Below are 27,500 nucleotides of genomic sequence, written 5' to 3'. Positions count from 1 at the left end.
GCCCGCGCCAACGAGCGCAGCGGGACCGAGGCCTTAGGCTGCGGTCCCAGTGCACTCTGTGAGCACAAGCACCGCCCCCCAATCTATCCAGGCCCAGCAAATGCGTCGGCGCGCATTTAGCAGCCGCGCTGTACTGCAAGTTTTCAAGCATGCAATGTTTTTGTATGTGGAACTTGCGACGGAGGCGTGGCCACTCCCCGCTGGCGGTTCAGCCAATGAGGGCGAACCAGCTGTAATAGGTCATGGCCACGCACAGCAAAACCCCACCACGCCCCCTCCTGTCGCAAACTCTCCCTCCCAGGACCGCTATCTGCGGTGAAGCGCTGTGCACCCTCCACCCGCCCCTTCCGCCGGGTACGTGTGCTACAGAACGCAGTGGGACTGCAGCCTTAGCTATTCATATAGTTATTTTTAAATTGTTCAGTCAATTGAGGAGATTTTGAATGAAGATGTCGCTCTTCTGGGTAAAAGAGAAATAAAATAGTAGTTTGTCTAAATTTTGTTTTTGTTTGAACAACAAGTAACACAACAAAAAAAAAAAATGCTTAGCAGCATTGTGGCAAGCCTCCGATGTTATATTCCATATACAAGCAAATTATATATTCTTAAATCGTTATAGATTAAGTATGCTACAGGTCACTGTCCCACTGAAAACTTGCATAAATTGAGTCAATTTAGAGAAGACCTTCCATAATTTAGAGAATGAAATAGTATACAGTGGTTATGTCAAGATGTCTCACCAAAAATGACCTTCATAGCATTTATCTATGAAGAGATGGAGCTTGTTTTAAATGTGATTATTTGTTCTTTTGTTGATGTTTATGAAGTACTTCTGATTGCTTTGTTTCACAAATTATCTGGATTAGTAGTTTCAAGGATTTCAAATTCATTTTGGTCACGTTGCATTACAGCTTTTTCATACAGAGTGCTATTTGTTGCTTGTCTTAATGAAGCCTCAGACAACATCACTCATCACTCCATAACAAAATGGAAATCAATTCGAAAATGTTAAGCTTGATATGGGGCTCTAGAAATGAGTTGCCAGCAGTTTGGAAGTATAACTTATTCCCATAGCATTGCTTTTATAATTTTACAAATTTGATAGTTGCATTGGTCTTGGAGAAGAGAAAGCTATTTATGTTGGCTTTAGTACATCTGATGGAGACACAAGATTGAGATGGGAGATATTTAAGTAATAATCCACGGAGAACAGGGCATTACTGACCAATAATGAATGCCCTGTTCTGAGGGGATTATTACTATTATAGGCTAAATGTAGGCTTTTTTTTTTTACATTTTTCATAAAGATACATTTTTGTAGTCATATTGATTTTTATCAGCATGATTGTCTACATTCTTTTATTTTACTGCAAGTTTATTAAAAGGAAATTGTACATACACACAGCCCCCTCTATACACACACACACTCTCTCTGCAACCCCCCCTCTATATACACACACACTGCAGTCCCCCCTATACACTGTGCAGCTCTCCCCCTATACACTGTGCAGCCCTCCTCCTCTACATCCACAAAACACACTGCAGACACACACACACCAACAAAACAGACTGCTGCCCCCTCTACATCCATAAAAAACACACACCCGCAGCCACCCCCTACACCCACTGCAGCCCCATGTAAACCCACACACTGCAGACACAAGCAAAACACTGCACCCCTCCTCCGTCCACAAAACACACACACACTGAAGACACACAGAACCCCTCTACACCAACAAAACACAACTGCAGACTCACACAAACCAACAGACTCTGCCACCTCTACATCCACAAAACGCACACCAGCGGCCCCCTCCCTACACCCACTGCAGCCCCCTGTAAACCCACACACCAACAAAACACTCTGCACCGCTCCTCCACCCAAAAAACACGCACTGAAGAGACACACACTGAAACTCCCCCTCTACACCAACAAAACACACACAGCAGAAACACACCAACAAGACTCTGCTGCCACTACTACACCCACAAAACACACACCAACAGAAGACACACATACTAATAAAACACTCTGCTGGCCCCCTTTGCACTCCCAAAACACACAACAGACACACACCTTTCAGTGCCTTGTGTCCAATCACCTCCCCTGTCTAAGAGCAAATGTCACTATTTGTGAATGAAAACTGAAAGCTGATTGGCTGAAAAACTTGGCAGGGTGCCAAAAATTTTGGGTCATTACTGTTAAAATTCCGGGCATTATCCAATCAGAGAGCAGGAATTTCAATAATGCCCGGAATTTACCAGCTTAGCCTATAATAAAGCTTATATACATTATTTTATGTTTCCTATTAGGATATAGTACAGCCCACAAAAGATCTAAATAATTATTTACACACCAATATATTTTGCAAGAAGCATTTAAAATAAATATACATTATGTGGTTACAAAACACACAGATCTCTACAAGAGGATTCTAGGACAAGTTGTTCTTAACCTATTAACCTGAAACCTGGTCCCCTGACATCTGAAACACTCCAGTTCCTCAATGAGAGTTTTTTCCACCGGTAGACATAAAATGGCAGTGGGTCAGTTTTGATTCTTGCGGCCAATAGAAAGCCACAACGTCCTCCATTTGACAGGGCAGTGTTTGTAGTATGCTGCTTTAAGTAGGCCATCATCACAAAGTTAATTTCCACGAGGATGGTTAAAAACGATTAAACATTTTGAAAGCGTTAAAAAAAATAATAATTGGTAAAACAATGCATGTGTCTTTCAGTGAGATAATAGATATAGTTTAGGTGATTGATGCCTAACATCAGAGACGTATTTGAAATCCTAATAAAGAGGTTATTATTTCTGTTTTCCTCACCTAATGATAAAGTAATCCAATGTATGCATGCCTCGTTCATATCCGAGAACCAAACCAAATGTCAATTTATATGGATTACAACATCCGTAACACCATTTTCAGAAAGTTGTCAAAAATATTTCCAACCAGTTTATAGTCATTTGATCAGTTTAAACTTGGCATACTGTATCTAGTATTTCATTTATGAATAGAAGTGCCTTCATGCATGAATGTAAAAAGACTTTCTATAAATAAAATCTTCCATCAGTGCTGCTGTATATTGCACAACCCTTCTTTTTTTTTTTTTCATTTTTTATTTTTTATTGCTGCAATTAGAACCTAACTTTACACATAAAAGTCATTTATTCGGCTGTATGCTATTCTTAAAGGTTTTGGCCGATAGCTTGTATTACCCATTAGCTGTGCATTTATCTATTAACATGTTTAACTTGCCATTTCTTTGTTTTCATGTCATAGAAAACAAATCACAGTCCCAACCCCAGAGTCAAGGACAATACCGAGTCCTAAATGTAGAACAGAATGGTGTGAAGGATTACAGCCAACCACGACAATTTACCAGAAATGATACAAGGGCTCCAAGGAATGAGCGACCCCCTCGATTTCAAAGAGACATTCAAGCTTCCAGGCAATATGAGGGCAACGGACCTCCAAGAAATAGAGGCCCTGAAAAGCAAAACCCCTCTGTTCCTGAGCAGTGGATAGAAGAAAGGAATAAATGTGAACGGGGATATGCAAGAAATGACAGGTTGAAGGATTTTTCACACCCTTCCACTAGTCATCAAAGTGATGGTTCTTTTAAAAGAAGAGATAATACTATGCAAGGCAGAGTCGGGAAGGGGGTGAACATGACAGAAATAAAAGAGGATCCCAGCAATCAGAATAATGTAGAAGCGTCTCATCAAAAACGAGGAAAAAGAGAAAACCAAAGACCTAATGCTGAGTTTTATCTTGATAGGCGATCGCAGACAAGTAACAGTGACATGTTCGCCAGTTTACCAAATGAGAAAACTGTTAGTGCCAATACTGAATTGTCCAATTGTCAGACTACATTAACAGAGGGTGCTAATGATTTACTAAATGGAGAAGCGGAACAGAAAGGAAGAAGAATCGGGCCTGTAAAACAAATGGGGCCAAATTTAAATTCAATACATGATGACAGAAGCAAGATGTTTTCTTACAATAGTGGTCCAAAAAAGAGATCCGGTCCTATAAAACCAGAAAGAATGCTGGAAACCATTTATTCTGGATTCAGCTGGAGGGCAGGGGATGAATGTTTGGCACTTTACTGGGAGGACAATAAGGTATACAAAAAATACCTAATGTTATTGTATGTATTGAATTGAACCACATTCATATGCTGTGATATACCATGCATACCATAGGTCAGGGGTGTGCAAACTAGGGGGTGCGCTAGATTTTCGGGGGGGGATGGGGGGATGTCCCGCGCTCTCCCCCCAAGCATTTAAATGAAATGCCGGGGGACCGCGCAAGGCTTCTATAACACACTTACCTTTCCGCGACGTCATGGTGACGAGCAGAGCAGGCAGGTGCGTGCACAGGGACAAGATTGCCATAGGTTGTGTGTTGATTTTACTGAAAATTGGTGCTCTGTTGCAGGCATTTGCATCGGAGTCAGGTGGGTTCTATATGCAGTATGAAATATTGTGCAGAAGAGAAATCTTTCCAATTCTGCAGCAAAAAGCAAATGGTTTGAAAAGGTTCTATATAATACAATGCAATACAATGTTTATATAACTTTAGGACAGAGCATTGTAAAACATACAGGACCCTATAAGCTCATATTGAACCCCCCAAAATAACGTGTGTGTGTGTGTGTGTGTGTGTGTGTGTGTGTGTGTGTGTGTGTGTGTGTGTGTGTGTGTGTGTGTGTGTGTCAAAGAGGAGTGCTACTGAGCATGGCAATATATATTTAAAACCAGAGACAGAACATGAGACAGAGCCAAGTGCTACATCCAATGACACAGATACACGGTACAGTGCCTAAATATATATAGATATGTGGATATCTTTTTAATAAAATGGTCTTTTAGTTTAACTCTTTGGCCAAAGTGTTGTAAGCCCTTGAGCCCCTCCAAGGCAGACCACGTCTCAAGGGTCCTAACACTAATATAAATTCTTAATAACCTGTACATTACCAGATTTATAATAAATCTGTCAAAATTAGTTGCATAGTTCTAAGTCTGATTATGCAGTTTGATTGCGACAAATCTAATACAGAGTGCTTTTCCTGGTATTATACAGGTTAATAAGAGCTTCAATCAGACTTAGAACTATGCAACTAATTTTGACAGATTTATTATAAATCATTCTTCCTGGTAATGCACAGGTTATTAAGAATTTATATTAGTGTTAAGACCCTTGAGACGTGGTCTGCCTTGGAGGGGCTGAAGGGCTTACAACACTTTGGCCAAAGAGTTAAACTAAAAGACCATTTTATTAAAAAGATATAGATATATTTAGGCACTGTACCGTGTATCTGTGTCATTGGATGTAGCACTGGGCTCTGTCTGTGTTTCATGTTCTGTCTCTGGTTTTAGACAGAGCATTGTACCAACATTAGAACTTGTCCAATATTATATAATTTTTATATATATTGCAAAGGTCACACCGCATTGCTGCCGCTTACATTTAAAGTGACCAAATTAAAATCATTGTTCTTGTCTTGGTGATCAATCACACTCTGGTTATAGAGGTGGCTTGTCAGCAAATCAAAATCTGTATTGGAAAGAACTCTACCTGTTTTTGCTGTTAGGTGCAACAAGTCTATCTTTTTAAATGACCACTATATAGTCATCAGCATTTGGGTTTGTATGTTTGTACTTGTCCCCCGTTTTGTTGGACATCCCAAAATGTTACGTTGAAACTATTAATTTGCAGCTGTGAGGTTTTCAGGGCAAGTTGAATTTTTTTAGTTTAATATTCTTAAGCAAAGAAATCAAACCACTACTATTACTACAGTAGGTTTCTCTTTAAAAAAAAAAAAAAACAAGTATCACAACAAATTATAGAACAAAAAGTTGACATGAAAGCAGCAACTATTTAATTATAAGATAACCTGATCGTTTCATTCAAAAGTGAATTGTAAAAACCTATGTACAACATATCGTTTGTTTTGCATATGGGGCTGCACACATTTTATAGCCCGAGTAAGAAAATCTGAACAGTGCCGTGGGGGATGTTGCTGCACATTTGGTCATATGATCACTTCTGGGACTATCACATGACCTTGACCAGGCCACGAATGACAGAACAGACGTGGAGTGGGCTCTACTTCTCTTAAGATAGTTCTTTCTGCTCTGTTGGACCGGTCAACCCGACCTGCTCCATGAAAATGAGATGGTGCCCATGACGTACCTAGGGTACATCCAACGATTAAGTTAAATAAAATACCTGCATGTATAGCTATACCAAACACACAGATACCCAACAAGCTCTGAGAAACCCCTAACATTACCACATAATATGTATACAAGTGTCAAAAGGAGTGCTAGTGGGCGTGGCTAAATGTACACAACAAAAAACAAAGATGCCCAAAGCTACTTCCAATGTGACAAAAATTCACAGTGCATTACCTATATATTCTCTTGAAAAAAGGGTCATTTAGTGTAACCCTTTGGCCAAAGCGTCTTAAGCCTGCTGCCACTTTCAAGGCATGACAATTAGCAGGTCCTAACACTCCCTGAGTTAAAATTCCTATTAACCTGTATAATTACATTCTTCCTGTAATTATATAGGTTAATAAGAATTTTAACCCAGGGAGTGTTAGGACCTGCTAATGGTCATGCCTTGAAAGTGCCAGCAGGCTTAAGACGCTTTGGTCAAAGGGTTAAACTAAATACCCTTTTTTCAAGAGAATATATAGGTAATGCACTGTGAATTTTTGTCACATTGGATGTAGCTTTGGGCATCTTTGTTTGTTTTTGTTGTATAGCTATACCAACACTGTATAAAACTATAAACAAGTGTAAAAAAAAAAATTTAGCCACTTGATTTCTCTTTCTCTTCTGATGCTGAAATCCCTGCTCATGAAGCCTTTGTTTTTATCTGAGCTGATTTATGTGGACTCATGTCCAATTTAATTTAATAAAATGCATATATTACACAAGATCATTCACAATGTTCCTAGGGTCAACATGTAAAATTACTTCTTTAGAGAATTAATTCACAAAACTAGTTGCAGTTATGCATTAGATATAAAACATTACTGCAGAAATGTTCTGTCTTTAGTGTGCAAAACATGTTAAGAGAAACACCTCATTAAGGCCGTGATTATACACAAAAACGCAGTGTCACGTGGCGCCAAAACAAGGTAGCTTGCATCCAATGCAATTGATTATACCGCAAGCGACCGGTCGCGGAGAGCCGTACTGAAATGCGTACGGCTGTGGAAGAGACAGAGAAATTTGTTTTTATTCGACGGCCGTGTCACGAGCTGTTCAGCCAATGAGGGTGAACCGCTCAAGGCCACGCCTCCAAGCTTCCTCTGCTCTCCCTCCCGGTATAATCAAGATGCTGCTTGGCGTCACAGAATAGCGCTGCCATCTTGTAGCACTTAGTATAATCAAGGCCTAAAGTAGCAATCCCTATGCTGCATTTACAATGTACAATTTGTATTAATCTAATGTAGCATCTTTGTATTGCACGTAGTGATTGACCACGTGCAATATTACATACAGTTACAGTGGTCTTAAAAATAGTTTCTCCAATGTTATTGCTAAAAGTTCATGTTTTGATATAGTGGTATCAATGGCGCAAATGGTTGTTATTTAAATAGTGAAATAAACTGTGTAATAATAATTACTGGTTGACAGATTGCACACAACAGTTGATCTCCAAGCAGGATGCTGATGAGGTAAAGATCCTTGATGAACCTCATGTGGGGAAAACATGTGCAAGAAACAGCGCATGAACGTTTTAATCATAGAACAAACACAGAGGGTGAAAGGACAAACACCCATCTCCCCACCAGTGTCTCGCATTGAGTATTTTAAAGTGCACTCCAGCCTGGCTCCAGTCGCGCTCGCTCCTGTCTTCCGCGTGCACATGCTTAGCCCGGTCTGCTCGTTCCGTATGGGAGCAGTAAGATAATGGCTACTGGACGTCTGTGCGCTCGGCTGTCAGTACAGTGACCTCAAGTTTCCAAAAAGCCCTACGAATTTCACCCGTATGTTGGCTTCTTCTGGGGTTTGCATGCAGAGAGGACAGGTGCTTTACACTTTCATCTGGCTTTATATGTATTCTATTTCACTCCATTAAAGCTGCAGTTCAGTCTTTTTTTTTTTTTTACATTTATTTTTTTACTTCAATAGTTTCATGTGTGCAATCTCTAATTAGCTAAAGAACAGTATAGCTGCAGGTCAATTCGTTTTCCATGTATTGATAGGTCGAAATTTGGTGACATATTAAAAGCTGGCATTTGTTTATAATCTGCTTGACTGGCAGTGGAAGCTCATGAATATTCATGAGCATTCCTGCACTGACAAGTGCTAGAGGGAGGGCAGGGCTGACAGAGGGGTGTGCCAGAGCTTGTGACAGGACATGAAGGGGCAGTGCCTTAGCAAATGGCTGTTAAAATAGAATACAAGAAAATTGGTCTTTCAAAGTTGTTTTTTTAAAAACAGAAAATGCTAAAAGTCTTTTTTCTTACTACAGAACTGATTTATTAAAAAAAACACACATGCAGGATATTGACTGAACTGCAGCTTTAATCATTTAGCACTGCATTATCAGTGTGTATATGGGTTTGCGCTTTTATATATATTTTTTGCCATTAAAAGTTCAGGTGAACTGTCTTTAATTATTATTTGAAGTCATGAAATCGTACTTTGCACATTTTTTTTTTTTTTTCCCCCAACGTGATCTTTGCGGCAGCTGCAAAACTCAGTCACAAATGACACCAACATATTTCCAGACTCTGGTTCAATGTTATCCCTTAGAGAGACTGATATAATTGTTTATCAGTTTTTGGTACTGCAGTTGCAATTTCTTCTTTTTAAAAAAAAAATTTTTTACACCCCGCAATGTGCAAATATCTCAAATTTGCCATTTTCTTGCGTGTGAAATGTTTAATTTATCTCTAAATGTTACTTTTTTTATATCCTGTAACAGAATTACAGATGCATATATAAAACACTGTACTTGAATATTAAAGTAGGCTTAACCCTCCTGCTATTCCATGGGAGGCCTTCCACTCTTCCCGTGGGTAACTACTAAATTAGTGCGGATCAGCTCAGGATACCCCTTACTTCAATCCTAAGTAGTAAAAATAATAAAACCATCGCGACCTGCTGTAAGAGCTGTGCGGGGAAGCACAGAGAGGGACTCCTCTCTGTGCAGCTCTTACAGACTGGTGGCGGTCCAGTAGGCTTAATGCAGCGGTAGTCCCATTCAGAAGCAGGGACCCCCCTGTGTTAATCCTTAAGAGAAATTCCCTCTGCGCTGGCCTGTGATAATGCTTTGCCGCGATCTTGGCTGCACAAGGGCCATACTTTTATACTATTGCTTTGTACCACCTGCTCCCAGTTACGCACAGGGGGAACTTGTATTGCACCACAATGTGGTGCCATATCAATAATGGTTCACAACCTTTTATTCTGTGCTTCTTAATTATTTTCCACAGAGGTCCACTTCAGTTATGGAGCAAAGAGGGCAAGAACATTCAGCTAGTGATGAGCCTTTATTCTATGCAGGGAATCCTCGTGAGACCCATTTACTTCCCTGCTGCAGACAAGCAGCTTCACAGTACATTAAATTGGTGTCCAGGCAAAATGGAACCTAGGTCCACATACAACTTCAACTGTGCAATTTCAGTAGCCCTTCCCAGATCAATTGCATTTTTTTTTTGAGTTGATTAACACCTAAAGCTCAAAGTATGTACTGTCAGTTTAGATTTTCCACCGGAAATGTAGTTTTTTTTAAAATATAAATCACTAAACTTTGTTCTAAAGCAGGTTTTTGTTGCTTTTGCTTTTTTTTTAACCAGCCATTCTTCGGCTCTGTAGATTTATTTTTATGCTGTGGCACTGCAGGTATTGTTAAAACCACCTGCTGCTTGCTCTAAACCACACACATGTTGATAAATATTTTAATAAGATCAGGCAATTCACACATTTGAGGTTAGTGCCTTTTTGCCACAGAGAGTTGGATTAACAGATGGTAGCAGTATTTTTACTGCTGTTCTAGTAATGAGAGGTTCTAAAACAAGTATGTTTAATTAAAAATAGGTTTGGTATCAGCTGACTTCAAGACTTGGCAATGCTATATTGTGGTTATGTGCATAAGGAGGGGGGGGGGGGAGCTTACTGCCAACTCTTAGACCCTTTGGCCAGTCATTAGTTTAGTTGGAAAATATCCTCCATCTATGCGGTTTCACGTGTTATGGTGGGTAAGGATAAAGAAATGAAAAAAAGGTCCTGCGAATAATGGCCTCCTAATAAAATGGAGAAACTCTAATTAAGAATCATATTGTTTAACAATTCTATATGCTTGGTATAATTGTAACTTCCGGAACAGTAATCTAGTGAAAAAGTTTAATTAAATTGGTGCATTTAATGAATAACATTTGGGTTTGAAAATAATTACATTTAAATACCGTCATTTATTTATCCCTTTTCTTTGCAGTTTTACAAAGCCGAAATTGAAGCACTTCACTCTTCTGGAACAACAGCCGTAGTTAAATTTTGTGATTATGGAAACTATGAGGAGGTGCTACTAAACAACATCCGGCCTATTCAAGCAGAGGCATGGGTACGTGATCAAAAATGGCACCAAAGTCAAGTATATAGCTCATAATGTCATAGAAGATGATCCAGATGTTCACTTTAAACAGATGTCCACCCTATATGCTGGAATTTAAACCTTATTTGAGTTGACCTTTCATGGTCTAACCAATACTGAGACTAACAAATTGCTTCTGTTTTCATGTCTAGACCCTATATGCAATTTATTCTGTGTTGAAATAAATTGGATGAATAATAATGCATATATTGTACTGTTGCAGATGCTAGGAATTTTGCCCATATTTTTAGTCATGTATACCACCTTGTTTGAAAAATGTATAAATTAGGATGGACTGCTGCTTTGAAACAGGATATTGCTTTGTACCGTTTAAGTTTGGAGTTAAGCGCTTCTGTTTGTGCTGCCAATTTTGACTTTCAGGAATTACCGTAGGTTGACTAGTCCAAGGCAACCTCTCTTACCAGCTCTAACAGATGGGCTTGATCCAGTTTTGATTCATTTTCTTAATGATCAAACTGTTTTACAGGCCACAAAGCCTTAGAAGATTTAGGTATTAAAGCTGCAGTTCAAGCTGCCGTTTAAAAAAAAAAAAAAATGTTCTCCTGTAATCAATCGCTTGCTCTGGGTTATTTAATTCAGTTCTTGCACAGCATTTTGGGCAATGTAGTTCCTGGAATATAATTGACAAGGCAGTTACTAGATACAATTGGTGCACTGCTAGAGAGAGGACGGGGCTCAAGAGCCAGAGCCTATCAGAAGGGGAAGGGGGTTGTCACTTTGGAAATGCTTCCTTCATTAGAAACATTAAAAATGTCTTTAAAATCTTTTTTTTTTAATTTAAATGCTACAAGTATTTTCTCATAGTGCCGAACTGATTTATTAAAAAAAAAAAAAAAAAAACACACATTTAGGCTATTGCTTGAACTGCTGCTTTAAATTAAATAAATCCTTTGGTCTTCTGTATGTGGGTTCATGAAGGTGGTATAAAATATATGTAGTAGTCATAATTTTAGAAAATGCTTGCCATGGATAATACATTCATATTCTAGTAGAATGTTTTATATATTTTAAAAGATGATTGTATTTTATAATAAAAAACTAAAAGAAAGCTGTATATATCCATAATTACAGTACATTAAATATAAAATGTAAATGGCACTGTCTAGCATTACCCCTCAATGACCTCTTAACATTGTATTGTATATTTAAAATCAAGTAATATATTGGATTTATTATAATTTGGCATCCTTTTAAGCAATAATTAAATGTCACAGAGGTATATATTTCATAGATACTGGAGCTTGCACTCCATATTAGCTGGTTTCCTAATTGTATACTTAACAGTTAAGAGGAGACTCGAAAAACAAAACTGGTTGTTACACACAGTCACGATATGTATTGCTTTTTTTGTGGCTTATTGAAAACAAAAGAAAAATGGCACCATGTCTCAGAGAGATGCATCTCTTTCATCTGGTGCCAAAGCCTTTTTCTTCTGTTATCTATAAGCCACAATAAAACATTTAGTCCTAATTTTTGACCTCACATTTGTGTGTGGCATCCTTTGAAACCGGTTTTGTGCCAAGAGGTCTGTTTCTCCTGAATTGCCATATAAAGCTTGTATCTGTTCTCAACCAAATGCTTCATTATACACTGAATGTACACAATATTGTTTAATGGCTTTATTCTGTAAAGCAGTTTTTAAGATGTTAACTTTATGCTTTGTCAATTAAGTTGACTGGATGTTTGTTCTTTAACAATATCCAAAGAAGTCTTTGGAAAACAAACAACTATTATATGTAAAACGATTTAAAATAAAATTAACCGAAATTCACAAATGGAATTTTAAAGGTCTTTCTTATTAATCTGAAAGTGTGTGTTATTAAGGAAATAAAAAGCAAATCAAATTAATAATTTAACTGCACTGTGTTAATTTTCTTGTGTTAATGGTACTTTGCTTTATATTTACTTTACCAAACACTAGGTTTACTCATCAATATGTGTGGTATGTTCTAAGCTGGAAAGGGCAAACAGAAAAAATATATTTGCCCTCACTTATGTAAGGCCGAGCTCATAGTGGCGGCGCGTGTGCGCTAGGCTGTAGGAGATTGGGGTGGTGATCGCGGGTGTGGCGAATGCGTCACGGAGCTGTTCACCCTCATTGGCTTAACCAGCTCACGTGACGCCGACGTCATGCGGCTGCAGCCAGAAATCTCAATTTGCGTTGTCTCGGCAAAATGTAGCAGCGCTGACGCGTGCACGCCGCGGGCACTTGAGGAACTACCATAGGCAATCGGGTAAGAGTCCCGGAAGTGCGCGCAGACACAAGCGCGTGGACATAGCGACGCCACCACTATGAGCTCGGCTGTATACACAGACAGCAGTGGCTTAAGATTCTACTATGCAATACATGTTTTGTCTCACATCGCTCCATTGCTATAATTCACCTAACACATTTTCTCATTACAAAAAAAGTGTGCTGTGCAGTCTTGAATTTTAACTTTGTTTGCATTTTAAAAAGTGGCAATATAAAACCAGATTGGGGCAAACATTTTACTTGAGATAAAGGGCTACTGGATTTGAAGGCTCAGTCTTCTATATATTGCACATTTCAATTAAGTGGAAGCAAATTCTGTACCCCTCTAGCTGATCTTAAAGGTTATTAATTAAATATTAACACATTTATTTTTTTAATCCAAGATTTCTCTAAAGACACATTTGTCAATTTCTTGGTTCTTTTCCGACATTACACTAAGTGAATCAAATGATCTGATGCTTGGTAGAGCAACATATGATTGTCCATGATCAAAAACAGGCTTAGGTAGTTTAAAGCATATTTCATGAAATGTTTGGCCTTGTGACCTAAAATATATTCGTTTGAAACTGAATGGTACATTTGTGTCTGCTAGAATGAGTGGGATTCTTGGAATAAGTAAAGTCTGAATTTGCTGCACCAAACACATTTGCTTCGATTATCTGTGTTTCTATTTGAGTAACAGTAATTCTTGTACCATTACATAATCCCTTCAAATTGCATTAAGTTTCTAAGGCGTATCATAACGGCTCCTACTTTACATTTCAGTTCATGAGGATGCATTCCGGTTGGAGTAAGGCTATTTAAGAATTCTTATGGGAGTGCAAGTTGATCAGCAGTATCATCACTCTCAATCGTATCCACGTTTTGCTGTAGCGATCAGTATACAATTTATATTATATTATTCTACCAATTCGTCGGGTTTTTTTTTTTTTTTTAATATATATACAACTGTATCGTGATCTAATAATCATTACCGAGTGCTTGGCTTTATAGTACAAAAATATTAATACTTTTGTTGGCAACTGCTATACTGTACCGTGTTGAACACACTGGTTTTCGTCTGATCATCGAAGTTAAGCAGAATCAGGTGTAGTTTGTACTTGAATCTTGAATGGGTTACTGCTTGGGAACAGTATTTTTTTTCCCCTATACAGATTGATGCAGACATCCTTGGCCTTTTACATATTTAGAGCGAGCATTCATAGTTTAATGTTTTATGAAATAACTTTTCAAAAAGACATCGGTCAAAATGTCATAAATTATATAGTACAGTAGCGGCATACTTTATTCTGACCAATGCCGGCGGCATGCCAGGATCTACTCCGGCTGCCGCCAGTCAAGACCACGCGCCGCCGCGTTTCCGACACGCACCCCCCCTCCGCTTCGGGCGCATTTTAGCCCCCCTTCCCGACCCCGAACCGGGCTCCTGCTCTGCCCCTCTGCTTCCCCGCACCCCCGCTTACCTCAATTTACACTCCAGGGGTGTCGGGGAAGCCGGGGAAACCGGGCGCGTCACGTGACAGTGACGTCACAGTGCGCCGCAACAAGCCGCGTCACCACGCTTCCCGCACGCATCCTGCCGTGCGGGAAGTGTAAGAATAAATAATGCCGATACTGTACATGTTGATTTCAGCTGTACTGTACGTAGATAAAATAATTCTGCAAAAATTTCCGACAACAAAGATTGCATGTATGAAATTTCCCTTATAAAGTATTGAGCATAAATATTTCTCCAAGTTATAAAAATATTCAGTTACTTTTCAAAACAGATTATACAACAAAATAAAATACTACGTATGTGGAGTACAGTATTGTGTTTTCCACTTAACAGCATGTGGTTGTTGCAATAAAAAGGAATACTTATCTATGCAACATTTAGTATATCATGTTTGAATTTATAATTTATGGTTACATACTCTATATTTAAACCTGAATGTTTCTCACTAGATATTGCAATGACAAAAATGTAATTTACAATCCTTCCTGCTTTGAGAGCTGAAAAACTATTTAACTCCCATTTCTAAAGGAAATATAAAGTAATATGGTAATTTCACGATGTCGTATATAACCATGGTGGAAAGCAAAAATTAAGGTAATTTGGAGAAAAAAAAGAAATTCAGTAAACAGAAAGTGAGTCTAGGGCTTTAAGGGGATGCAAAAATCTTTAGGTGATTCTTAGTTATGGTAAAAATAAAACATAACACGAAGGGGAAAAAAAGCCAGTTAATTATCTCCCTACAAATACAACACAGATGGCTTAAATCTCCTGATTTAGTGCTATTACTCCTAATTTACTCTCTAATGCCTGTGCATCAGGTGCTATTATTAAATCACAAAAAAAGATGATTGTTGGAACATGAATGCTTTTGATCAATAACGTGCTTGAAAAGCTGCGATGCATGTTTGTTGGCTTTTAGGACAATTATTATAAGTAGGACAAATAATAAAGGGATTTTTGAAGTTGGAGATAAGACATTATTGAGATAATAATTATGAAAGCTAAAATCTCTTAATGTAAGAGCAAGGGAAGCAAAATGATAGTTATACATTATTAGCAGCATGTAAACAAGATGACCTACTTTTTAACCTTTATGACTTGAGCTTTATATTTTGTATGATTACACACCATTAACTTGTCCTCTGTTTGTATTCAAGTACTTTCAGAGGATATCATTACATATCACCTGCTATGTTTCTCTCTGCTTTACAGTAGTTTGCAAGAAGAGAGATTAAACATGCTGGTGATTGTAGAAGTGCCTTTTTCTACTTCCCAATAAGGAGTACATTTTAAATGTGAGTCCGTTTTTTGTAGTTCTCGCAAAAGAAAACACATTATTTTTAAAATTCAACAAGTCATGTACTTTGATTAGAAATGATATTATAGTGAAGTCGTTATTTAAAGTAAAACACTTTAGGATTTTAGAGATTTAATTGTCGTGGCACATTCCCTTCTGTGAATTGGGTCTTAAATTGAAACTGACTTGATAGACGTTTTAATATACAACTGGAGCAAATAAAAATACCACTTATGGGTACATCTGCATGACTCAGACAGATTTGTAACCCTGCCTTTCCCCATTCTCTCGTCATACAATGCTTCTACTGATATGATTGAAGCCTGCTAACCCCGTCGAGGTGAACTCCAAATATAGCAGGTTTCTGCAGTGGCAACAATTTGTGAACCCCTTAGGATTTTCACATTTCAAACCTAAAATGTTAGTACTAGCGTGGGAGGATAAACCCGCTCGGCCTGTGTGTATTAGTGGTGGGTGCACTAGGGAGAAAGATATGTATACAAATATTCTAAACCCTACCCTTAAAGAGAAAAAGGCCCTTTTAACATGCACTCGCCGACCACATGAATAGTCTGGTATAGGATAGTGGTGGTAATACAATAACAGAAGTCGGGTTGAATGTATAGAGAGAGTCCCTGACACTTGAATGTAAAATGGAGAACTTAAAATATTGTTTTATTAGGTCCTTGGACCAATGTAAAATAAGTGGACACTTACATTAAAAGAATTCTCCTTGTAGCACAGTAAACACTACTAGATAGAGGATTCTATGGATGAACCCTATCCCTTCAGGAGTATAGAGGCGTATGATAAATCACTATAGACGAAAAAATTAAACGCAAGTGATTGCTGCGCTGATCACCGGAAAAAAATGTACTCACAGGATCAGTGCTACAGAAGCGGAGTCAAATACAGAAAGGGAGGGGGAATTTGAGCCACATGTAGCCTGCCCAAAATATCGCTGTGTATCGTGTTACATCTAATCAGGTGTGTGCCAGTGTGCACTATAATAAATGGCACTATGTCATTAGTATCCTACTATCTACTTTTATTCTGCCATAGTGCCATTTATTATAGTGCACACTGACGCACACATGATTAGATGTAACAAGTTCCACGGCAATATTGGGGTCAGGCTATATGTAGCCCCAATACATAACATTTTCTTATTAAGTGTTAAAAAGGGGGTGTGAGGCGCTTCTAATAGAGGTGCAATAAATATAAACTTGTGAGTAATAAACCTTTTATAAAAAAACCTTTTTTTAAAAAGTGCTCATTAATTATAAGTGAATAATTAAATAATAGTGAACTTCGCTGCTCAACCCTCTAAGGAGAAGATCCAGTTCCTCCTGTCGTTGATTGTAGGGAGAAGCTTGTGGGGAGCGCAGATGTCACCATATGTGGGGAAGGAAATATATACAGTATATAGTGTAGTATGTTCTACAAAATAAACAATCAATTCAAAGAATCACGATTGGGAACTCACACTTTCCCAGTGAAAGATCAGCAGTGGATATAATATTGAAGACTCGGTCAGTGTGAAGTATCAGGAATCAGCAGAATGGTCCCTCAATGAAAAAAGATGACACACTTAGTGCAATATTGCAGTTCCAGTAAAATATATTATCCAAGGCAATAAGTATTGCACTTACATTTGGCACTATGTGCATAGACACATAACAATAATGATGTGCAGCTTGTGTATGCCACCAGCCCTGCTCCCGAGGTTGCGTCGCGTCACTTCCGATCGGTCCGTCGCGTCACTTCCGGTTGCGATCGATCGCAGGAATGGAGTCACCGGGTAGAGGGGAGGTGCTGGATACACTGCTTTCTCATTAAGGCCTAAAAGTTCTACCTGTGGCTTGCCTGTCCAGAGAACATTGTTCCAGAAGTTATGTGGATCATCTATGTCAGGGGTGGGGAACATTTTTCTGCCAAGGGCCATTTGGATATTTATAACATCATTCGAGGGCCATACAAAATTATCAACTTAAAAATTAGCCTGCTATATTTGATCAAACATTTAATTAACTCACCCCTAATGTGATGGCTGGAAATGCTTCTCTTTGGGTGACTGACTGACACTTGGGTGGTGGGTGACTATGACTGACTGTGGGTTGGTGTCTGTATACACACACACACACACTCGAGGAGAAATGTGCAGGGGGGGGGGGAAGAATCAGACTCTCAGACCCACTCTCTCATTCAGACCCACTCTCTCAGACTCTCAGACCCACTCTCTCATTCAGACCCACTCTCTCAGACTCTCAGACCCACTCTCTCAGGCTCTCGGACCCACTCTCTCGGACCCACTCTCTCGGACTCTCTCTCTCTCTGACTCTCTCTCTCTCTGACTCTCTCAATGACTCCCTCTCTCTCTGACTCTCTCTCTCTGACTCTCTCTCTCTGACTCTCTCTCTCTGACTCTCTCTCTCTGACTCTCTCTCTCTGACTCTCTCTCTCTGACTCACTCTCTCTGACTCACTCTCTCTGACTCACTCTCTCTGACTCACTCTCCCTGACCCACACTCAAGCAAAATCCTACTGAAGGCTCCAAAGACAAGTGTTAAACTGGAGTTGCACTCAGTTGAAGTGAGTGACACTTGACATGACCGCAGACACGGCAGTCAAGTTCAATGCACTGAGTGAGTGTGACTTAGTCTTCCTGAAGTAAAAAATTGCAAATTGAATACAAATACTCCAAATACTACTTACACCGAAATCCATCACCAATGATGCTAAACAAGAATGACAATCAGCTGCAAGAAGTGAAAACTTGAGATGCATGAGGGACTGTCTGACAGTTTAGATCACACTGAGTCATTTTATAGGGCACAGATCATGGGGGGGGGGCGTCTGCAAAAGTTAATCATACAACATGTATTGAAGTCAAGGAGACCAGTGATGCTGGGATTAGGTGTCACTCAGTGACTGTGTGACAGGCCTGGTGTTGTCCCAGGGCCCTCCTGCCCTCCCCGTCAGGGCCCTGCGTGGCTCCCTCTCCTCTTACACTGCGGAGCAGGTGCCCTCCTTCACAGCTGCTGCACAGTGTGGGGAGGGGGAGGAGAGTCGGTAGTGAGGTGTCTCTCCCTCCGCAGACTCGCTCTTCCATCCCCCAAGCCAGTGATTCCCAACATTTTTTGTTTGGAGGAACCCTTTAAGTATTTTGTAACATTTCGAGGGAACCCCTATCTGGATGACATGTTTGACAGGGGTAAATCACATAATAGACGTGTAAAGCAGTGGGGGTAATAAATCATTAACTAACTCATACTTTTTTTTTTTTTTTTTAACTTGTCGTTTTTATTGATTTTTCTTGTATATGTCACAGCTGTAATACAATGCAGGAACAATACTGCATCATGCCTTATCAATATCTCACATGCATCGCAACTGTAAAATATCCATAGTCAATTTTAACGATGTGTAATAAAAATAATAAGGAACAGGGAACGGGGAGGGGAGTGGGGTGGGGGATAGTTGGAAGGCCACGATACCGCTCCACGCCATCGTAGCCATTTTGTTCTCCTCGAGCTCATGGGGTGTGTATTATGTGAGGCTATCAATATGGTTATCGACTGTATTTAGTATCATCTAAGGCCCGGGTTTGTTACTGCATCACAGGAGAACGCATTTTCTAATTATCAAAGCAATATTGAGGTTTTTTTCTACCCCTGGGATGTCTGTCTGGGCAAACCATGGCGTCCAGACTTTTAGGAAATTTTCGCCAGTGTCATTAACTAAAATCGTTAATTTTTCCATCTGGCGTACGTACCAAATTCTGTTCCGAATCTTGGGAATTGATGGAATTTCGCTTTGTTTACATAATGCTGCGATCTCGCACCTCACAGCTGTTGCAAAATGAGCAATAAGCTTGAGATCAATTTTTGCTATTCCCTTGTGAGCTCTACCCAATAGGAAGAGCCCTGGGTTGAATGGTATTTTGAGGCCCAAGATCCTCTCTAGCCAATCCTTGATTGTACGCCATAATGGTGCTTGCCGAGGGCAGGACCAAAGCATATGTAACAGATCCGCGGTGTCTCCACATTGTCGTGGGCACAATGGGGAGTATCCTTTGGTAAATTTCGATAGTTTGAGTGGGGTCAGATACCACCTCATCAGGACCTTATATGCGTTCTCCTTTAATGTTGTACATATTGAGCTCTTGGCCGCTGTGCTTGCTATTTGGGTCCATTCATCCTCGTCCAGAGTCTCCCCGAGATCTACTTCCCATTTTATCATGTACCCTAGTTTATGGGAGACCTTGGTGGCAGAACCGACTACTTCTCTATACAATTGCGATGTGAGTACCTTAGTGGTTGTCTCTCTAAGACAGAGCTTTTCAAATGTCGTCGGGGTGTGGGTTAGATTTATTATAAAATGCTCTGATCTGGAAGTATCTAAAAAATTCTGAATGGGGGAACTTTTTATCTGACCTAATTTGTTCGAATGTTATAAATTTGTCTCTTCCCTCCAGATCCTTTAGTCGTGAAATATTACTGTGTTTCCACATTAAGAAATTTGCGCCATCCATACCCGGAGCAAAGTTCGGATTCCCCCATAGTGGTGTCATCAGCGTATTTTTGGTTGTAAGGCCACATTTGAATTTGACTGCATCCCAGATTGCTAATGAATTGGTCATTGAGGATAGCGGCTGGTGTATAGCTTTTAATCTCGCTATTTTTGGGGTCCATATTAGTTGGCTTAGTTCCATTGGGGAACAAGCCGTGCTCTCTAATGCCACCCATCTTTTCAAATCAGGGTTCGTCTGCCATTGAGAAATTTGACATAATTGGGCCGCTCTGTAATATGATACCAAGCAAGGTACTGCCAAGCCACCTTCTGTCGGTTGTTTCAATAGTGTTTGTTTATTAATTCTTGCCTTTTTGCCTCCCCAGATAAATTTGGATAAAGTGGCTTGTAACTCGTTTATTTCTGTCAAATTTAAGGGCACTGGGAGTGTTTGAAACAAACACTTTGTTTCTTTTGACAAAGGCCTTCCAGGCCGAAACGCGTCGAGGACTCGCTTGCACCTTGTGCAAATAAAGCTTATTTTTATCCCACATCAGCCTTCATCTATTTTTGTGCTGTGCGACGCATCTTTCTCTCCTTGAGAAGTTCCTTCACGTGTTTGAAACAAATACAATATGCGTGGGAGTAAATTCATCTTTATGCTGTATATTTTGCCAATCCATGAAATGTTGAATTTTGACCAGCGCCTTATATCTTCTCTCAGGGCCCAAATTAATTTGGGGTAATTAGCTTTATAGATTTCTTTAAAATTACGGGTGATAAAGACCCCTAGATATTTTTCGCCTTACTTTGCCACCGGAAGTTAAAATTAAGTGATATGAGTTTTTCTTCTGCTTTCGGAATCGTGACATTTAAGGCTTCTGATTTTGATTGGTTTATTTTGAACCCTGATATTTTGTTAAACGTATCCAACAAGCTGAAGAGATTAGGGAGACATGTGAAGGGTTTAGACAATACCAAAAGGACATCATCAGCATAGAGAGCTATTTTATGGGATTGGGTCTCTATTTCAAGCCCTGAGATATCTGGGTTATCCCGAACTTGGGCCGCTAAGGGTTCCATACACATGGCAAAGAGCAGGGGTGAAAGGGGGCATCCCTGTCTCGATCCACTCCTGATCCCGAAGAGATCCAAAGGGAAGCCCTGGTGTATGACTCTAGCTTTTGGGCCTGCGTAAAGAGCTATTATGGCCATTACTAAGTTACTATCGAATCCAAATGCTCCAAGCGTATCTTTTAAGTATGCCCAGTCAATCCTATCGAAAGCCTTTTCGGCATCTAGACTTAACACCATAACTTTTACTTTGTTGGAATTGGCTATTTGTAGCAGATAAATGATTCGTCGGATGTTATCGGCCGCTTGTATATCCTTAACAAAGCCGACTTGATCTGGGTGTTTCAGTCTAGGTAGGATCTGACTTAATCTATTGGCAATTAATTTGGCATAGATTTTGATATCTGTGTTAATGAGTGAGACGGGCCTATAACTCTTACAATCTAGCGGGTCTTTTCCTGGTTTATGGATTATTGATATTGACGCTTGGAGCATATGTTCCGGGAAGGGACTTCCTGCCAATACGGCGTTAAACATTTTGAGCAGGTAGGGGGCTAGTAATTCATTAAATTTCTTGTAATATAAGCCGGAAAAGCCGTCTGGTCCTGGGGCCTTTGAGGCCTTTAAATTGTCAATTACCAGGGAGATCTCTTCCAAAGTAAACTCTCTGCCCAAGCTCTCTCTCTCCTCATCTGTCAGCTTCGTCAGCTTAGAACTTGCTAGAAAATTCCCACAAGCTCTTTCCGTGTTAAGATTATACGCTATTTTATCTCCGTTATATAGATTCTCGTAATATAATTTGAATTCTTCTACTATAATTTTAGGATTTCTGGAGATAGTGCCCGATTTCCTTCTAATAGCTTGAATATTGTAATTTGGGGTTTTGTATCTTAATTTGTTTGCAAGCATAGTATCTGGCTTGTTCGCTTTATCGAAAAACTTCCTCTTTGACCAATTCAGGGAAATATTAGCCTGGGATGTTAACAACAGGGTCAGTTCGATTTTTACGTCCTTCAGTTTTGTAAGGATGACTGGGTTATTAGTTTGTTTATGTTTATCCGAGAGTTCTTTTAGTTTAGATTGTAATGACCAGATCTTTGCCTCTCTTTCCTTTTTTCTCCTTGATGCTATACCAATAAGAATCCCCCTTAGAGTAGCTTTATGGGCCTCCCAAAGGGATAATTGGGAGCTCACCGAGCCGGCGTTTATCTTAAAATATTGTTTTATTTCCTCTGCTATTAATTGGGAAATCTCCGGGATTTTCAAGAGGGATTCATTCAGTTTCCAGTTTGCTCCAGGTCTGTCTAGAGTTAATTGTGTGCACCGTAGCTCTATAGGTGCATGATCTGACCATGAAATATCATGGATCCCAGTATGGGAGATCTTTGGGACCAGTCTACTAGAAACAAAGAAGTAGTCGATCCTGCTATAAGTCAAGTGAGGGTGTGAGAAAAATGTATAATCTCTGTCATGGAGATGTTGCTCTCTCCAAATGTCTAAAAGGTTATTTTCTTTTAGGCCGAGCCGCAAAGCGTTTGGGATAGTTTTGGGATACCGCTGTGGTGGGCCCGATCTATCGAGTTTAGGGTTAAGGGTGGTATTAAAATCACCAGCTACTATTATTGGGCTTTGTGCGACTTTATGTAGCTTGTTGAAAACTAGTGTGAAGAAAGTAGGGTCGTGATTGTTTGGGGCATATATCGACGCTAATGTTAGTACTTGGCCGTTTATTGATCCTATTAATATTAATTATCTACCGTCTTTGTCTTTAATTATCTTATCAGCCTGAAATGGACACTTATTATGGAAGATAATCGCTACCCCTTGTTTTTTCTTGGATGAAGATGAGGAGTAAAATTGCCTGAAGTGTTTGTCCAAGTATTTTGGTGAACTGGCAGTGCTAAAATGTGTCTCTTGGACAAGTATAATATCCGCCTGTTTCCTCTGGTAGTCTGCACATGCCACCTTCCTCTTACCAGGACTATTCAATCCCTTTACATTATGGGATAGAATTATCAACCCCATTGCGAGGTGTCTAATTGAACTCTTACAATCGATATGTATAGAGTGTGGTGTGGTGAAGTATGCTTTACCTTCTCATCTTTTGTCCATGTCCTGGAAGAGTCTTTGGCGTGGACTTCAGCGCCGAGCGGGTCTCGTGGCCAACCGGGGGGTGGGAGGGTGGGAAAAAAACATCAAGTAACAACAAAAGAAACAAATGTGGAGATCCTTCTGAGGCCAATGGCCTCTTTGGATCTCTTGCCTTTAGGAGAGCGTTGGACTTACAAGCTTCTTTAACCAATGTATGGCTACCCGGACTAATCCGGACCTGCTCTTCCCAAAGGACTTTGTGGCATGTCCTGTTACTAGCCAGGACATACTTTTTCGGCCACATAGCAGCGGCCAGGGAAGGGGTAGTGCCCCCTTCGGCTCTGCTAAACATCAAAACTAGTGTAAACTAATCAACTTTAACTCAAAGAATGAATAAACTCCTCGTAAAAGCTCCTTTTTTTGTGTGTGTGTGTCCCCGCTTGAGACAAACGTAACCTAATGTTTGGCGGGTAAACTGTTACCAACTTTCTTAACTGTGTCGTACCATACTTGTGTCTAAACTGTTTGTGTGGAACTGGGTTATCTAACTAGCTCATTGGTGGGAAACAGCCATTTTATAAACTATTATGCGTGATGTAATAGAGAGTTGGCGTCGGCTAGGATTCACGATCTACCACCCACCTACCGTGTTATGCACTTTAATTGTGTCCTGCTGTCTTTTATGTGATTAGGAAAATGCCCCAGTTTCTAGCATATATCGTATTTATGCTGTTTGGCATGACATCCCTTTATACCTCTCAAGTAGGGCAAGTGTAGATCCCTCCCCCCCCCTCCATACACCCCCCTCCCCCACAGGCTCATCATCAAACCCCACTGATATATCTCTTTTGGGGCATAGCCTTATAGTACAGTATAACCATGTATCTAAAGACAGAACCCATCACCCTCAAGCACCAGGGAGGTGGCAGTGTCATTACTGGAGTCCTGCTTCACTTACCCTGGTTCTTCGTATAAGGTGGCCGTGCTCCTTCGCAGACGCCTGTGTGCTGCTCCTACTGTCACTCCCAGTTCTGTCCCCCGGTCGCACCACCATGTCCGGGTATGTGCAGAAGGGAGAAAGGGGGGGAAAGAAAAAGGGGGGCCTTGTATGGTGCCTGCTACAGTGGTCCCATTATAGGTGTCCTTCCACAGACACAAAGGGAAACTGCTTTTATTTTTTATTTTTTTGCTTTTCTCCCTGGGACACCAAGATGGCCGCCATTCTTGGATGAAAGTTTGAATTACCTAACTTTAATAGACAAACAAACAGTCTATTGGCAATGCCCTTTTAAGACTTAATTGTTCCTTGATGGACATCAATTAAGGGACTTTACTTGCGATTTGCTTCTTTGGTGCGTCACTCTGTTCCAGCTTGACTCGAGGGAGGAGGTCTCTGCTTCGCCCAGGTCAGGGACTTTTCCTTTTAGGCCCAGCTTTTGCAGGAACCGGTCCTGATCTTCCAGATTTCGCAGGGTGTAAGCTGCTCCATTCTTTAAGACAAGGAGACCGAAGGGGAAAACCCAACGGTACCTTATGTTTTTGTCTCGCAGTAATCTGGTTACAGGCATGAGGGACTTCCGCTTGAGCAGGGTAGTAGGCGCAAGGTCCCTGGAAATCAGGAGTTTGACCCCCTCAAATTCTACAGTGCCTGAGGCTCAGGCAATTTGGCACACTGCTTCCTTTATTTAAAATAGTGGAGCCGCACGATGATATCTCTTGGGGGGGTCGTTTGGCTGAGGTTTTGACCTGAGGGCCCGGTGACATCTATCGAGGTGCAGGGTCTGATTCTGGCTTATCCGGGAATAGGCTTGTCAGCCATTTTGTGATGAATTCCTCAGGGTCTGCAAACTCCTCAGGGAGCTCCTCGCAACCCTGATATTATTACGGCGGTCTCTGTTTTCCGCGTCCTCCTGCTTGCTAGCAAGGTCGTTTATTTTGTGCTTGCAGGTTAGCCGTGGTTTTCTCGGTTTTGCGTACTGCTTTTATTGTGGAATCCAGCCGCGTTTCCAGCTCATCCGTCCTGGCGCCAATGCAATTTATGTCGCGCCGCAAGTCTGATAGTTCTTTGTGCATGTAAGCCTTGAGCTCGTTGCAAAACTCCCTCATAACCTTTCTGGTCATCGCCTCTGTGTCCCGAGCCTCTGCTTGTTCACGTCGTCCCTTGCTCATCCTCTGATTCAGACTCCACATGCGGTGATGGGGTTCCCGCTCTGTTTGTGCGCGCTGAGTCTGACTTATTGAAGTAAGTCGTGAGTGCTGCTGCAGCCCAACCCCGCTTTTGGTCTCGTTTGCATCTTGAGATCTTTCCCTCTTTGAATATATATCTTTGGAGTTGATTGTACCAGTTTTTTATAATACTTAAAAGCCTTAATGTTGCCGAAGGGGGAAGGAGCTCACACTCTAGGCAACCATTCCCTTAGCCTTCGCGCATTGCACCTCTCTAACTCATACTTTGAATAAACAATGTGTATATATTTTGTAAGGATTTTGGTTTAAAACATCATCACCCCCCCGCCCTGCATCTCACATCATCCTCCACTGATCAATCGATCTCTCTCCCCCTCTCTCTCCTCTCCCCCTTCTCTCCGCCTCTACTTTTCTCCCTCCTCTCTCTCCTCTCCCTTCCTTCTGTCTCCTCTCTCTCCTCTTACTTTCTACCTCTCTCCTCTACCTCCTCCCCCCCCTCATCCCTCATTCTCTCTCCTCTCCCCCCTCTCCCTCCTCCTCTCTGCTCTTCCATTATACCTCTCTCCTCTACATCTCTCTCCCTCCTTCTCTCTTCTATCCCCTCTCATCTCTCCCCGTCCTTCTTTCCTCCCCCTCTATCTCTCTACCTCTCCTTCTCTCTCCTGTCCCTCCTCTCTCCCCCTCTCCTTTCCCTCATTCTGTCTCCTCTCCTTCTCTCTCTCCTCCTCTCACATCTCTCTCCATATCTCTCTCCTCCACATCTCTCACCTCTTCCTCTCCACCCTCTCCTCTCCCCCCTCTCTCCTCTCCCCCTCTCCTCTATCCACCTCTCCTTCCTTCTGTCTCCTCTCCCCTCCTTTCTCCCTTTCCCTCTCTCCTTTCCCTCGCTCCCCCCTCTCTCCCTCCACCCCTCTCCCCTCTCCCCTCTCCTCCCTCCCTCTCCTCTCCGTTCTCTCTCCCTCCTCTCTCCTCCTCTCCCTCATCTCTCTCCACTCTCTCTCTCTCCTCCCCCCTCTCCTTCCTTCTGTCTCCTCTCCTCCCTTCAGTCTCCTCTCCTCTTCCTCTCTCCCTCCCTCCCTCTCTCTCCTCTCTCCCTCCCTCCCTCCCTCTCTCTCTCACTCTCTCTCCTCTCTCCCTCTCTCCCTCTCCTCCCTCTTCCCTCTCTCCTCTCTCTCCCTCTCTCTCTCTCTCTCTCTCTTCCCCTCTCCCTCTCCCTCTCCCTCTCCTCCTCTCTCCCTCTCTCTCTCTCCCTCTCCCCTCTCCCTCATTCTCTCTCCCCTCCCCCCTTTCCTCTTCCTTTCTCCCTCTACATCTCTCCCCTCTCTCTTCTATCCCCTCCACCTCTCCCTCTCTCCTCTCTCCTCCCTCCTTCTCTCTCTACCTCTCTCCTCTTCCTCTCCTCTGTCCTCTCCTTCCCCTCTCTCGCTCCTCTCTTCTCTTCCTTTCGCCCTCTTTCTCTCTCTCGTCTCTCTCTCTCTTCTCTCTCTCTCTCTCTCTCTCTCTCTCTCTCTCTCTTCGTCTCTCTCTCTGTCCTCTCTCTCTCTCTCTCTCTCTTCTCTCTCTCTCTCTCATTCTCTCTCTCTCTCTCTCTCTCTCTCTCTCTTCTCTCATTCTCTCTCTCTCTCATTCTCTCTCTCTCTCTCTGTCTCTCTCTGTCTCTCAGCTTCCCCTCTCCTCTTCCTTTCTCCCTCTACATCTCTCCCCTCTCTCTCTCCCCTCATTATCTCTCCCCTCCCCCCTCTCCTCTTCCTTTCTCCCTCTACATCTCTCCGCTCTCTCTCTTCTATCCCCTCTACTCTCCCCCTCCTTCTCTCTCCCCCCTCCTTCTCTCTACCTCTCTCCTTCCTCTCTCCTGTCTCTCCTCTGTCCTCTCCTTCACCTCTCTCGCTCCTCTTCCTTTCTCCCTCCCTCCTCTCTCTCTCATCCTCTCTCTCATTC

General features: G+C 41.3%; 1 protein-coding gene across 1 annotated transcript in view; it reads left to right on the top strand.

Moving 5' to 3' along the window:
- TDRD3 (tudor domain containing 3) overlaps positions 1 to 27,500 on the top strand; it is a 277,196-nt gene that overhangs the window by 216,749 nt on the left and 32,947 nt on the right. Inside the window, exons 11-12 of the mRNA XM_075591037.1 lie at positions 3,288 to 4,132; positions 10,473 to 10,598. Coding sequence (XP_075447152.1) covers positions 3,288 to 4,132; positions 10,473 to 10,598 — 971 coding nt within the window. The remainder of the gene's footprint in view (positions 1 to 3,287; positions 4,133 to 10,472; positions 10,599 to 27,500) is intronic.

Source organism: Ascaphus truei, chromosome 3 (assembly GCF_040206685.1).
Source record: "Ascaphus truei isolate aAscTru1 chromosome 3, aAscTru1.hap1, whole genome shotgun sequence".
Lineage (NCBI taxonomy): Eukaryota > Metazoa > Chordata > Amphibia > Anura > Ascaphidae > Ascaphus > Ascaphus truei.
This window is presented reverse-complemented; position numbering and strand designations above follow the sequence as displayed.